General features: G+C 50.3%; 1 protein-coding gene across 3 annotated transcripts in view; it reads right to left on the bottom strand.

The window, feature by feature from the left end:
* LOC137425941 (SPARC-like) overlaps positions 1–15,776 on the bottom strand; it is a 197,717-nt gene that overhangs the window by 151,772 nt on the left and 30,169 nt on the right. For all 3 annotated transcript variants that reach the window (XM_078776268.1, XM_078776266.1, XM_078776267.1), the window contains exon 3: positions 14,529–14,643. In XM_078776268.1, coding sequence (XP_078632394.1) covers positions 14,529–14,643 — 115 coding nt within the window. The remainder of the gene's footprint in view (positions 1–14,528; positions 14,644–15,776) is intronic.

Genomic DNA, 15,776 nt, shown 5'->3' with positions numbered 1-15,776 from the left:
AATTGTTTCAACTCGACTTTCAACCAATTTTACCGCCAACAAACCACCATTAACCTACCTCCCCCTGTTATTTATTTATTTTTCGTAAATAAACAAATAAACAAGAAAATAACCTAGTCTGTTTATTGAAAATAAAAAGTTCCCATATGTCTTTCCCTGTAACACTCACCACGGGTGTGCACTCCTGCACATACCCCCACTCGCGTGCTCCGATGTGCCCCTTCGCACACTTGCCACAACATAAAACTCCCATTTACTGGATTAAACCTTGGCCCTCCGTGGAATCGCACCACAGACTTACGATCAGACAAACAGGCAGACACGTCTTTCCTACATGACATCATACATTGGGACCTTGTCAGTCGGATCACAGGCCACAGGAGAAATATTCCATTTTTAGCTTACATAAACCTCCAACCTACTCTCCAACACCGTCAGGTTGGAGAAAATATCCGAGTAAGTGTTTCTACGCCCCCTTAACTATTTCTAAGCTTTCTATGCAACCTTTTAAAACTCACAATAGTTCAATTTCAGCAAGATTTTCTTTACTATTTTCCCACGTCATTCATGCCTAATACACCTCACACATCCATACATACAGCACAAGTAGCCAATACCAATCGACATTGCATACAAGAAACCCTTTCATACGTCAATGACACACACACACAATGGACACAAATACATACTTCAATGACAGACATCCATATATACATACATTTATTCATTCATTCATATACCAATGAGTCTCTCAGACGTCGCGCGAACACCGGATCGACTCCAACCATGCACCTCCAACAGCCACTCCCCTGCCAACCTAGGCAACGCATTTTAAATCATGCGTTTCCCTATACATTCTCCATACCACGTGACTGACAAACCAGCTCGCATTTCAAACCACTGCACACATTCAGCAGTGTGAACAGTCGCAAAAATTCACAGCACAACGACCTGAGTGGGTCGTGTACAACGCCTTATGTCTCAATCATTCAAAAGAAAGGGGATTCTTAGACCGGGGTGGAAAGGGTGAGTTGGGGTGAAAAGGGTGGGGCAGGGAGGGTGGTGTTGCCTGGAACCCCGGGACAGAGCTCAGGGCTGGGAGGGTAGGGGTTTGGTATCTGCCTGACCCTCCCACGGGGACTTGACTTTCAACGAGCGGCATCAGTCACTCGTTAGCCTGCCTCTCTATTTCCTTAACCGCTTCATCCTGCATTTTATTCACCTGTTTCTTCAAGCCCTTGAGTTTTAATACCTCACCGGCCAGGCTGGCCTGTTTCGATCTTGCCTGTCACTTCATCGCTTCTTCCTTCCACCAACCAAAGACTTTCCAATAGTCAGGTGGGAAGTGTTTCGTGTCCTGTTCTAACTTTTCTAATGCCCCATACAACACGTCCAATTTTTCCAGCGCAAAAGACCCTCCTACGGGCCACGGTTCACCTAGATCCTTAGTCAGCGCAACCCATGACTTCCCTGGTCTCGCAGCATCATAGCCATACCTCCGAAACATGAAAAATGCTGGGGTATTTCTAAGAGGTTCACCTGCCTTTACAGTCTTATTACTCATCCAGTTCCCCATCCTAGGAAAATTTAGTTTACCGACGTAGCCTTGTACCCGTGAGGTTCGCCCGCCTCGCGAAGTACGGCCTTCTACCTAACTCTGAGAGACCCGTAGCCTTGTACCCGTGAGGTTCGCCCGCCTCGCGAAGTACGGCCTTCTACCTAACTCTGAGAGACCCGTAGCCTTGTACCCGTGAGGTTCGCCCGCCTCGCGCGATACGGCCGTCTAACCTACCCTTACTGTACTCTCCTGGCGTCCTACGCCCTTATAATACTTCTAACCTTACTTATAATTCCAACGTCTCCCGGGTAGGCCTCGGATCGGGACACCGCCCTTATCCTTACCCTCACAACCCAGAGATCTATTACCCCTTAACCTCGGGCGCCCAACGTGGGCACCCCCCTTACGTAACGTTACCCTGACGAGTCCATAAACAGTCAGTTGCTCCGGGACCCAAGCGGTCCGTATTTAAATTTAGGTTCGTGGATCAGGTTCGAGCAGGGAACGGAACAAACGGCATCCGAGCAAGAGAGTGGGTTACAATTTGGACTGACCCCCAGGCTAAAAAGGAAAAACAAAAGAAAACCACAGCTCACCTGACCCGGATCAATTGCTAGCTGGTCTCACCACTCACTTGCCTGGGACCGCGTCCCGGACTGCACAGACTGATCCCACCGCTGCCACCACTTGTCGGATTGAGACTTAGAACTTGGGACTCAGAAGACTCAGAGAAAAGGAGCAACGGATATATTTATTAGAACTCGTTTACACAAGCTTGCGGGGAGCAGGGTGTCGCAGGAAGCTCACATGAAATGACCAACACTACAACAAGATGCTCTGAAATAATTCGATTAAAACTTGCTTTATATAAGGAATATCGGGTGTGGTTTTAGCTCACAAGATACAGAGACAGAATGGGCTCATTGGCCCTCCCACCATAGTCCCATCCTGTTGTTCAGTTAGTTAGAGGAAGCTCATCCAAGGCCACTCATAGGTTAGCTCAGATAAGGAGATGGTCAGCCATATGTGGCAACATGTTTACAACTTTCTGTATAGAGACCTTGGTTGGGAAAGTACAAAGGGAGTGGGCACTCATAAATGTGTCAGATACAGGATATTGGCAAAGTCTAGAGGGAGGCTGAGAGATAACAGCTGCCACCAAGGCCAGGGAAGGCAGAACTAGAGATTGTGCCCACACAGGCCAAGAGCTCACAAACACAGAACTCCTTATTAGGATATTACACATCCACAATGCACAAGAAAGGACTGGGTATTATAAAAGAGTACAGCAGTCAGTCAAAACAAAACATATAATTGGTTATACTTGGTAATTGGTAAAGCAGCAAGGATATACAAAGGGGGAGGGGCATTACAGCTCCCTACATATATATATACATATATGTATATATTAGGCTGGGCCAAATCGGAGGTGATTTTCCTAATTCAATGTAATTTATCTAAAAGTTGTGAGTGAGTATCAGGAACAAAATCATGAAAAAAAAATTCAAAAATATTGACGTTTTACGGTCAGACAGCCCGTTACCATAGCAACAGTTACAGACGACTCAAAAAATGCCTAAATTGACGGTTTCTCAAGCTGTGTTTGACCCCCAGAGTTGATTCTGGTACCAAAAGATGCAGAATTGAAAGCCAAGGATGATTGGATAGCTTAACAATGTCTGTGACACAATTCAATACCACTTTTATCCAAAAAACTGATTTTTGTCTGAAATTTCAAGCATATTTATGGAAAGAAATTGAAAATTTTGCTTTTTAATCATAGGATTGAAGGAACTGCGCTCCAACGCGAGTCAAAAGAATTGACGCGACCAAAGACGGAATTCGTCCGAGTTGCTTTATTGAAACCAAACAGCTCAGGTATTCTGACAAGCCAGTTTTTCGGGCAACAATATATATACACATTTATGTCGGGAAGTTTGCCCGGCAAAAGCTATACCGGGCATGCCCGGGTATCAAGGGCGAGCCTTGGAAAGGCGAGTCTGGACCTGCCCGGGCGTGTTTGGCTGCGGCCTGGCATGTCGAGGCTGGGCGTGCCCGGGCGCTCTGGGCGAGCACTGGAAAGGCGATAGCGGGCATGCCCGGACGCTCTGGGCGAGCCCTGGAAAGGCGATAGCGGGCATGCCCGGACGCTCTGGGCGTACCCTGGAAAGGCGATAGCGGGCATGCCCGGACGCTCTGGGCGAGCCCTGGAAAGGCGATAGCGGGCATGCCCGGACGCTCTGGGCGAGCCCTGGAAAGGCGAGAGCGGGCATGCCCGGGAAAGACGAGACCGGGCGTGCCCGGGAGGTTCGGGCGTGCCCGGGAACAGTGAGTCCGGGCATGCCCGGGAGAGGCGCGTCTGGCCGTGTTCTGGCCGGTGCAAGGCGATTATGTACATCCAGCGGTAACCGCTACACACGCCCCTCCAGAATCGACCTGCACCGGCAGGGTCAATTTAAGGGGGGTCCGGATGACCCGGCCGAAGCGACCCCTGGAGGGTCGTGGGGAGGGGTCTGACGTGGTGGTGGGTGGTCGAGCGGGGGGAACTGTGGACGGGGGGCGGCCTCGCCGCGGAGGAAGGGCCAACCGTGGTGGTCGGTCGACGTCCATGTGCGCCGGTTTGAGGCGGTCCACAGAAATCCGGTCCGGCCGGCCGCCGAAGTCGACGATGAAAGACTTGTCGCCCCGTCGCAGGACCCGGAAGGGCCCGTCGTACGGCGGCCGGAGTGGCCCCCGGTGCGCGTCATGACGCACAAAGACGTACTCCGCTGTGCGAAGCGCCGGGTGGACGTAGGACTGGGGGCCACCGTGGCGGGACGTCGGCACGGGGGCAAATCGTCGGGCGGCCTCCTGGAGGTCCGAGCGCTGGCGAGCGGCGGACCAGGGACTGGTAGCGTCAGGCACGAATTCGCCCGGGACGCGGAGTGGCTGGCCGTAGACGAGCTCGGCGGCGGACGCCTGGAGGTCTTCCTTGGGGGCCGTGCGAAGGCCCAAAAGGACCCACGGCAGCCGGTCGGCCCAACCGTCGTCCTGAAGGCCGGCCATGAGTGCGGCCTTCATGGAGCGGTGAAACCGCTCGCACAACCCATTGGCTTGGGGGTGGTAGGCCGTGGTGCGGTGCAGCGTGACCCCCAACGAACGGGCGACCGCGCCCCAAAGCTCAGACGTGAACTGTGGGCCGCGGTCGGACGAGATGTCCGCTGGTGCGCCGAAGCGCGCGACCCAGGTGGCGATGAACGCCTGCGCCACGTCGGCGGTGGTGGTGGAGGTGAGGGGCACGGCCTCCGGCCACCTGGTGGTCCTGTCCACCATGGTGAGCAGGTGGGTGAACCCCCGCGAGGGGGGCAGGGGACCCACCAGGTCCACGTGGACGTGGTCGAAACGCCGTTCAGGCACGGCGAAAGGTGCCAGCGGGGCCTGGGTGTGGCGGTGGACCTTGGCTCGCTGGCAGGCCGTGCAGGCATTGGCCCAGTCGCGGATGTTTCGTCGAAGGCCGTGCCAGACGAAACGCGCCGACACCAGCTTCTGAGAAGCTTTCCGGCCCGGGTGAGAAAGGCCGTGGATGGAGGCGAAGATGCGGCGCTGCCAGGAAACGGGCACGATGGGGCGAGGCTGGCCCTGGGAGACGTCGCAGAGCAGGACGGTGCCCGCGAAGGGGATGTCGGCCAGGCGGAGGCCCGTGTCCGCCACGCGGAGTGCCTGCACCGAGGCGTCGGTGGTCTGGTCGGCCGCCATGAGCGTGAAGTCCACGCCGAGGTGGACCGCGTTCGCGCTGGCCCGCGAAAGGCAGTCGGCCACGGCGTTGTCTTTGCCGGCGACGTGCTGGATGTCCGTGGTGAACTCCGACACGGCGGAGAGGTGGCGCTGCTGGCGGGCCGACCACGGCTCCGTGACCTTAGCCATTGCGTAGACCAACGGCTTGTGGTCGACGAAAGCCGTGAACGGGCGGCCCTCCAGGAGGTGTCGGAAATGGCGAACGGCCAGGAATAGCCCGAGCAGCTCGCGGTCGAACGTGCTGTAGTTTAACTCGTTCGGCCGGAGTTGCCGGCTGAAAAAAGCGAGTGGCTGCCAAACCCCGTCCACCCATTGCTCATGGACGGCGCCCACCGCGTAGTTGGAGGCGTCCGTAGTGAGGGAGATGGGCGCGTTGAGCACCGGGTGAGCCAGCAGCGTTGCGTCGGCGAGGGCCCGTTTGGCACTGGCGAAGGCCGCGTCCATGGCCGCGGACCAAACAATGTCATGCTTGGCCGGCTTGCCCCGGAGGGCCTCGTAAAGGGGCCGCATGAGCTGAGCAGCGCGGGGCACGAATCGGTGATAAAAATTCACCATGCCGAGGAACTCTTGGAGGGCCTTGATGGAACGGGGACGCGGGAACGTGGTGATGGCCTCGACCTTGGTCGGCAGCGGCACGGCCCCGGTCTTGGTGATGCGGTGGCCCAAAAAGTCAACGGTCGTCGCGCCGAAGTGGCATTTGACCGGGTTGACAATTAAGCCGTGCTCGCTGAGGCGACCGAACAGTGTTCGGAGGTGGAGGAGGTGCTCGGCGCGGGACGTGCTGGCGACGAGGATGTCGTCCAGATAGACGAAAAGAAACGGCAGGTCGCGCAGCACGCCGTCCATCAAGCGCTGGAACGCCTGGGCCGCGTTTTTGAGGCCAAACGGCATCCGCAAAAATTCGAACAGGCCGAACGGCGTGATGACGGCCGTCTTCGGGACGTCGGCCGCCCGGACAGGTACCTGGTGGTCGCCCCGTATCAGGTCAATTTTCGAAAAGATGACCCGTCCCGCCAAACGGGCGGAAAAGTCCTGAATATGCGGGATCGGGTACCTGTCGGGGGTGGTAGCGTCATTGAGACGGCGGTAGTCGCCACACGGGCGCCATCCACCCCCCGGCTTTGGCACGATGTGCAGTGGCGAGGCCCACGCGCTATCGGAGCGCCGCACGATGCCGAGGTGCTCCAACGCGTCGAATTCGGCCTTTGCCACGGCGAGCTTGGCTGGGTCGAGGCGGCGGGCCCTGGCGTAGACCGGCGGGCCCGTAGTGGGTATGTGGTGCTCGATCCCGTGCCGCACCGCGACGGCCGAAAACGTCGGCCGCGTGAGGACCGGGAATTCCACGAGCAGGCGAGCGAACTCGTTCGTTGCCGGGAGGGCGCACGCCAGTTCGGTCGGCGCGGAGCTGCTCATTGTGCACGCCAGGGAGCTGAAGGTCTCGGCGTGGACAAGGCGACGTCGTTTGACGTCGACCAGCAGCCCATGCGCGCAGAGGAAGTCGGCGCCCAGCAAAGCCACGGGGACGCTGGCGGTAACAAAAGTCCATTGAAAGCGCTGGCTGCCGAAGCAGAGGGTGACGACGCGTGGGCCGAAAGTGCGTATGGCCGAGCCATTAGCAGCGACCAAAGAGGGGCCGCAAACTGCGTCCAGCCTGTCCTGCTCGGAGGCAGGTATGACGCTCAGTTGGGCGCCGGTGTCGCACAGGAAACGCCGTCCAGACGCTTTGTCGCGAATAAACAGCAAGTTGCCCGAGTGGCCGGCGCTCATGGCTGGGAATGAACGCCGGCCCGGCCGTTTCCCGACCTGCCGAAAGTGCACGGGGGCCGGCACGTCCGAGCCTTGTGTCCGAACCTGGCGTGGTAATAACACCACGCCCGGTCAGGTGGAGGCCCCGGCCGTCGTGTCGGAAGCGGGCGGTGCGGCGTGGCGGCCGCCAGTTGCACCGGCAGTTCGGCCTCCAACCGCGCAGGGCGCTCGGGCGTCGCCTCGGACGGCGGCGGGCTCCAGGTAACCGCGCCGATGTGCTGGCCCGCCGAGGAGATCTTATCGGCTTCCCTGGCGAGGGCGCGGGAATCCGTGATCAACGTGCCAGCCAGGGCGAGGCGTACCGGGTTAGGCAGCTGACGGAGGAACAGCTCCCGGAACAGGAATGCCGGAGAGTGCTCGCCGAGCATCGAGAGCATATAGTCCATGCGCTCGGACGGTCGCGTGTCGCCGAGCTCGGGCAGGTCAAGCAGGCGCCGTGCGCGTGCTGCCGGTGAGAGGGCGAAAGCGCCGAGGAGGAGCGTCTTCAGCGCGTCGTATTTGTCAGCAGCCGGCGGGTGCTGGAGGAGGCTCAAGGCGCGGGCCGCGGTGGTGGAACCGAGCGCCGCCACAACATGGTGGAAGCGGGTGTCGTCCGCGGTGATGCCTCGCAGGGCGAACTGGGAGTCCGCCTGGGCGAACCAAACAGCCGCGTGAGTCTCCCAGAAGGTAGGCAGTTTAAGCGTCACTGCCGTATCCATGTCGGTAGGTCACCAATGAAGGAACTGCGCTCCAACGCGAGTCGAAAGAATTGACGCGACCAAAGACGGAATTCGTCCGAGTTGCTTTATTGAAACCAAACAGCTCAGGTATTCTGACAAGCCAGTTTTTCGGGCAACAATATATATACACATTTATGTCGGGAAGTTTGCCCGGCAAAAGCTATACCGGGCATGCCCGCGTATCAAGGGCGAGCCTTGGAAAGGCGAGTCTGGACCTGCCCGGGCGTGTTTGGCTGCGGCCTGGCAAGTCGAGGCTGGGCGTGCCCGGGCGCTCTGGGCGAGCACTGGAAAGGCGATAGCGGGCATGCCCGGACGCTCTGGGCGAGCCCTGGAAAGGCGATAGCGGGCATGCCCGGACGCTCTGGGCGTACCCTGGAAAGGCGATAGCGGGCATGCCCGGACGCTCTGGGCGAGCCCTGGAAAGGCGATAGCGGGCATGCCCGGACGCTCTGGGCGAGCCCTGGAAAGGCGAGAGCGGGCATGCCCGGGAAAGACGAGACCGGGCGTGCCCGGGAGGTTCGGGCGTGCCCGGGAACAGTGAGTCCGGGCATGCCCGGGAGAGGCGCGTCTGGCCGTGTTCTGGCCGGTGCAAGGCGATTATGTACATCCAGCGGTAACCGCTACAGGATAACCATTAATCAGATTAAATTTACTTTAAATTGTCTTTTACAACCTTGTATTGTCCAGTTTTTATAACTGTTATAACGTTGTTTAAATTTGGCCATCTTCATTTCAATAAAAAAAAGTTAACAAAAGCAGCTTACAATCATTAATTTTAATGCCTGCTTTCGGTTGTTACTGTAACCATTCATCAGGGCGTTCAAGGCGCTCTTGCACACATCAAGGATAGGCGCTCTTGTCTTCGATACAACGGCAGTGAACTCTGGGGTCAAGAGTGGAGTCGTAGTAAGACTGGAGACTGAGTTTGGCAGGAGTCTTCTGCAACTGGCGTGTCGGCACCACATCCACGAATTGGTTGGAGGGGCGTCTTGCTCAATAGTGTATGGCCCCACCACAGGACCTAATGAACAGCTGTTCAAGCGACTGCTCAACACTTGGAGTGAATTGGACCAGGGCAACTACACATTGGTCGAGGTGTCTGCTCAACAGAGAGAGCTGGCTGGCCATGTACATGCCACCATCACCTTCCTTCAGACGTGGATGGACAATAGCACAAAGGAGACTCTTCGACACGACTACCTGGAGCTGGCACACCTCACACTGCTGTTTCTTGGAGGGACTGTCCCTGATGGTATGAGGACCATCACTATCAAAGCTCCTGGGGCATTCCACCACGCCCGTTGGGTGAGCAAGACTTTATACACTATAAAGGTGGCACTCTTCCGTTGGCAGCTGGGAGATATCTACACACCCGAAGAGCTGGAAGACATAACCAGTCTCGCTGCATTCATGTCAGTCTTCTACACTAAAGCGTGGTTGACATGTACCAGTGCTGCAGATGCACCATCTAACGACATGTACCTGATGAAGAACCTCCTCAAGGCTGAGGCCAGTATCGCAAAGAATCCAACAAAGTGGCCTGCCAAATTTCTGTCCTTTGTGACTATGGCCCGAGAGAAGCTACAAAACCATTTGTGGTACCTCTCAGAGAGATTGGTCTCTTTGGCACTCTTCTCGGACAGAACGTCATCTGACAAGCAGACTATGAGAAGGGCTATGCTCAGGTACCATGGGACTGCACATAACATGATACAGGAGATGCCAGCCTCACAGCAATTCGGGAGTAAAGCCCTCAAAGACTTTGTTGGTTACGACTCTTGGAGCATGTTTGAACTCTTGGGTATTGACTCCAGTTTTGTCAAGCTCCCCGTTGCACAGTGGCCCACCTCAGACAGCTATCGTCATGGCAAGGAAGTTGTGGCCAAACTCCCAGTTGTCAATGACGCAGCAGAGCGGACACTTGGACTCGCCACAGATTTGAACACTAACAAGGCCCCCAAATCTGAGGCGCAGCTCCAGGCTCTATACAGGGTTGTGAAGGGCGTCAGGGAGAAGCTGCATGGACTGGCAACATCCACTGAGGTTGTGACTAAGAAGTCATTGGCCTCCATTGATTACAATTGGGACTAGGTTTTTTATTTTGTTATCAATGTTCAATGTCAGACCTTAAATTTGAGACAAAAAAGCTTAATCAATGACAAAAGTTAATTTAAAGTACATTTAATTTGACTATAGCTCTGATTAAAGATTATCCTATGATTAAAAAGCAAAATTTTCATTTTTTTTTCAAACAAATGCCTTAAATTTGAGATAAAAATGAGTTTTTGGGATAAAAGTTGTATTGAATTGTGTCACAGACATTGTTAAGCTATCCAATCATCCTTGGCTTTCAATTCTGAATCTTTTGGTACCAGAATCAACTCTGGGGGTCACACACAGCCTGAGAAATCATCGATTTTAAGAATTTTTTGAGTCGTCTGTAACGGCTGCTATGGTAACGGGCTGTTTTACCGTAAGACGTCAATATTTTTGAAAAAAAATTACATGGTTTTGTTTCTGTTACCCAGCCACAACTTTTAGGTAAATTACAACCTTGTAGTATGAAAAATTGAAAATCACCCCTGATTTGGCCCAGCCTAGTATATATATATATATATATATATATATATATATATATATATATATATATATATATATATATATATATATATATATATATATATATATATATATATATATATATATATATATATAATATTAGCTTATATAACCTGAACTTATATAACCTCGGCTCGCTGCGCTCGCCTCACCAAGCGTCGTTACTGAAGAACGGGCTTATTTTAGCTGAGGCTAATGACTGTACCTGAGTTGCTGTGTTGTCATGATTTACACCAATCATAATACAAACAATTACTTTGCACAAATGTATTTGTTGTATTTGTGATATTACATTTTTATAGACAATTTAGGTTGAATGTTTTTTTTTTTCAAGAAAGAACTCCTCAGCACACACATAGGGGAGGGGTAGGTGCAGACTGGAAGTTTGGGACGATTACACCTCACCACCACGTAATTCAAAACACCTCACCACCAAGTAATTCAAAACACCTCACCACCAAGTAATTTAAAACATCTCACAGCCATAAAATACGTAATAAAAACACCTCACCACCACAAAATTAAAACACCTCACCACCACGAAATTGGAAACACCTCACAGCCATCAAACACGTAATAAAAACACCTCACCACCACGAAATTAAAAACACCTCAGCCATAAAACACGTAATAAAAACACCTCACCACCACAAAATTAAAAACACCTCACAGCCATAAAACACGTAATAAAAACACCTCACAGCCATAAAACACGTCCTAAAAACACCTCACAGCCATAAAACACGTAATAAAAACACCTCACTACCACAAAATTAAAAACACCTCACAGCCATAAAACACGTAAAAAAAACACCTCACAGCCACGAAATTAAAAACACCTCACCACCACGTCATTTAAAAACACTTCACCACCAAGTAATTAAAAACACCTCACCACCACGTAATAAAAACACCTCACCACCACAAAATTAAAAACACCTCACAGCCATAAAACACGTAATAAAAACACCTCACAGCCATAAAACACGTAATATAAACACCTCACAGCCATAAAACACGTAATAAAAACACCTCACCTCCACGAAATTAAAAACACCTCACAGCCATAAAACACGTTATAAAAATACCTCACCACCACAAAATTAAAAACACCTCACAGCCTCAAAGACGTAATAAAAACACCTCACAGCCATAAAACACGTTATAAAAATACCTCACCACCACGAAATTAAAAACACCTCACAGCCATAAAACACATAATAAAAATATCTCACCACCACAAAATTAAAAACACCTCACAGCCATAAAACACATAATAAAAATACCTCAACACCACGAAATTAAAAACACCTCACAGCCATAAAACACGTAATAAAAACACCTCAGCCATAAAACACGTAATAAAAACACCTCACAGCCATAAAACACGTAATAAAAACACCTCACAGCCATAAAACACGTAATAAAAACACCTCACCACCACAAAATTAAAAACACCTCACAGCCATAAAACACGTAAAAAAACACCTCACAGCCATGAAATTAAAAACACCTCACCACCACGTCATTTAAAAACACCTCACCACCAAGTAATTCAAAACACCTCACCACCACGTAATTCAAAACACCTCATCACCAACTAATTCAAAACATCTCACCTCCACATAATTAAAAACACCTCACCACCACGTAATTATAAATACCTCTGATCTCTCTGACTCTCTTGAAAATCCTCTCTTTCTCTTTGCTGATGACTCCACTCTCTGTCGCTCCATTCTTCATCCCTCAGATCAGCAGTCTGCAGCCTCCTCACTCTCTGCAGACCTGGACAAAATCACAGACTGGGCAAACAAGTGGAACATGTCTTTCAATCCTGACAAATCTCACACTCTTACGATGTCTCTCCGAAAAGACCGACTGGACAACCCTCCCATCCACTTTCTGAATAATCCTCTCCAAGAAGTTCTGTCACTCAAGCTTTTGGGTCTCACTATTTGCCATGATCTTTCCTGGGAAAACCACATTTCAAATCTGGCCTCCAAAGCCAGTCGCCGACTGGGCATCCTCCGTCGTGCGAAGTCCTTCCTTGGCACATCTGAGCTCCTCACCACATACAAGGCTTTCATCCGCAGCTCAATGGAATACTGCCTCCCCTCTGGGCTGGTGCTCCTGCCTCACACCTAGCTCGTCTTCACGCTGTTGAAACCAAAGCATTCAGAATCATTGGAATCTCCCGCGATGAAGCTAACTCCAAGGGCCTCTCACTCACTCAACGCAGGCAGGTTGGTGGTCTTTCCGTCTTCTACCGACTCCTCTCTGGCATTGCCCCCCCCAGCTCTCTCTGGGCTCTGTCCCGCAAATATTCCTACAGGTCGCACAAGATCTGCCTGCAACCCTCTTATGGTTAAACTGCCAAAATCAAGACTCTGCTCACCTTCACTCCTTCATTCCTCTTTTCTCCCACCTCTGGAACAAACTCCCTCACTCTCTTCAATCCCACTCCACCCTCCAGGTCTTTAAAACAGCTGTTCACCACCATCTCTTATCTTCCCCCATCCAAAACCTTGATCAATTCCACTTTTTTGAAATACCAACTTCTGTCCTGGAAGTCCTTGGTGTCCTTGTGTTTTATACTTCTCCCCCCCCCCCCCCCCCTTCCCACGCCTCCTCCCCCCAAGCCCTCTCTCTCCCACACATCTCCCTGTTCTCAAATGTTGTGTTTGTGTGCTTCCCCTTCTCTCCCCATCTTGTCTTCCGCTCCCTCTTTTTATATATTTTGTTTGTCTGGTTGATTTGTTTGTGAAGTAAATGTTAGCTCTTTCACGAGCCTCGATTCAGTATCCACAAAAAAAAAAAAAACCTCACCACCACGTAAATCAAAACACCTCACCACCACGTAAATCAAAACACCTCACCACCATGTGATTTAAAAACACCTCACCACCATGTGATTTAAAAACACCTCACCACCATGTGATTTAAAAACACCTCACCACCATGTGATTTAAAAACACCTCACCACCATGTGATTTAAAAACACCTCACCACCATGTGATTTAAAAACACCTCACCACCATGTGATTTAAAAACACCTCACCACCATGTGATTTAAAAACACCTCACCACCATGTGATTTAAAAACACCTCACCACCATGTGATTTAAAAACACCTCACCACCATGTGATTTAAAAACACCTCACCACCATGTCATTTAAAAACACCTCACCACCATGTCATTTAAAAACACCTCACCACCATGTGATTTAAAAACACCTCACCACCATGTGATTTAAAAACACCTCACCACCATGTCATTTAAAAACACCTCACCACCATGTCATTTAAAAACACCTCACCACCATGTCATTTAAAAACACCTCACCACCATGTCATTTGAAAACACCTCACCACCATGTCATTTAAAAACACCTCACCACCACATAATTCAAAATACCTCACCACCACGTGATTCAAAACCACCACAACGTGATTCAAAACCACCACAACGTTATTAAAAACACTTCACAACCACGGAAACAAAAGTTTGAGGGAGTCGTTAAGTGACATCTGCCCAGATGTGTAGATATATAGATAAATGACTGTACCCGAGTTGCCGTTTTGTCATGGTTTAAACCAATCATAATTCAAACAATGATTTTGCACAAATGTATTTGTAATATACGTGATATCACATTTTTATAAACAATTGAAGTTGAAATTTATTTTTTTTCCCCAAAAGATTCCCCCCAAAAAAAATTGGAATTTTTTCAAAGAAAATACCCTTAGGACATACCGACGGGAGAGATATGTGCATACCAGAAGTTTGGTACGATTTCACAAAAGTTTGAGAAAGTAGTTCAGTGACAACACAACACAGGACAACACAGGACACAGGAAAACACAGGACAGACACTGCACAGATGTATATATATATGCTTGTGTGTGTGTGTGTATATAACAAATTATAAAATATATAAATATTTATTTTTACATATGCATCATTATACTTTTTTTCGAGTGTCTTGGACAAACGTGAATATAGAAGGCATTTTGAATGCCCGACATAAAATTACTGATTTGTTGGTGTTACCTGGGGCAGTTCAAGGGGCAGGTGCAGATTGGGTTGCGAGAACCATTACCATGAACCTGCACATCACACCAGGAACCTACAGGGATTCGACAGCGTACACCTGCACACTCTCGTTCTGTGGACAATCAGGGACACATGACAGCTGTTACAATATCTCAGAACATTACATTAATTAGAACCACATATGAACTGACACGATAGGTTATAGCCTGTGTACACTCGCCTTTGAGCATCATGAAAGAGTACATCATCCTTTAGGGAAGAATTTGAGCTCCCTGTCCTATATATTCACGTTCACTTATATATGTTTAACATTCCATAAAGAAGAATAAATGATTGTGTATCAATACAGTATACTGGCCAAATTCAAAATTCCTGTTCTCAGCATCAATAATGCCAGCAGTGGAACAAAATATGCCATGTTTCGTTACTGATGCAAGCAGAAAACAGTTATTTTTATTTTTATGAATCTCAGTCAAAAGTATGCATTTGCTGCATACTTGGAAATGCTGTCAGAAGTGTCAATTTAAGTATGCAGATAATAACCAGTGCTGTCTTCATCCTATTTTGGAGGGGAACTCCAACCCCTCCCCCTCCCCCCCCTCCCTACCATCCTGTATACCTCCTCAGACCCCAATTTTTCTAATGCCTTGAACAAGCATTGGTACATCACGGGTGATGAAGGTTGTGGTGAAGTTTTTTTGAAAATGCATGTGTAGTTTCAGAGAAAAGAGCAAATACCTTTTTTGGCGGGCAACCCCCCAGTTGACCCTTACATGAGATTTATTTTAATGCTGTGAACAAACTTTGGTACAACACGGGTGATGAAGGTTGTGGTCAAGTTTCATCGGAATTATGTGTGTATATTTGGAGAAAAAAACAAACCTATTTTGTGGGACAACCCCCCTTCTCTCTCCCCCCCCCCCCCCCCACCCCGTAGATCCCCTCAGGGCCCGATATTAAGAAATGCTTTGGACAAACATTGGTACATCACGGGTGATAAAGGTTGTGATGAAGTTTCATTAAAATTGTGTATGTAGTTTCAGAGAAAAAAGCAAATACCTATTTGGGGGGGGGGGGGGGGGGGTCAAACCTGGATACACTATGACCCTCGGTAGACCCCCTTAGTCCCCGATTTTCTTAATGCCGTGAACAAACTTTACTCACAACAAATATCATTTGTGCCAAATTTGGTCGCAATCCCATCAGCAGTTTCGGAGAACTAGTTTCAAGTGTTTACGGACGGAC

The sequence above is a fragment of the Myxine glutinosa genome, chromosome 4, assembly GCF_964187855.1.
Source record: "Myxine glutinosa chromosome 4, kmMyxGlut1.1, whole genome shotgun sequence".
In the NCBI taxonomy this organism is placed as follows: Eukaryota; Metazoa; Chordata; class Myxini; order Myxiniformes; family Myxinidae; genus Myxine; species Myxine glutinosa.
Note: the sequence above shows the minus strand (reverse complement) of the source record. Positions and strands in the feature narration are given on the sequence as shown.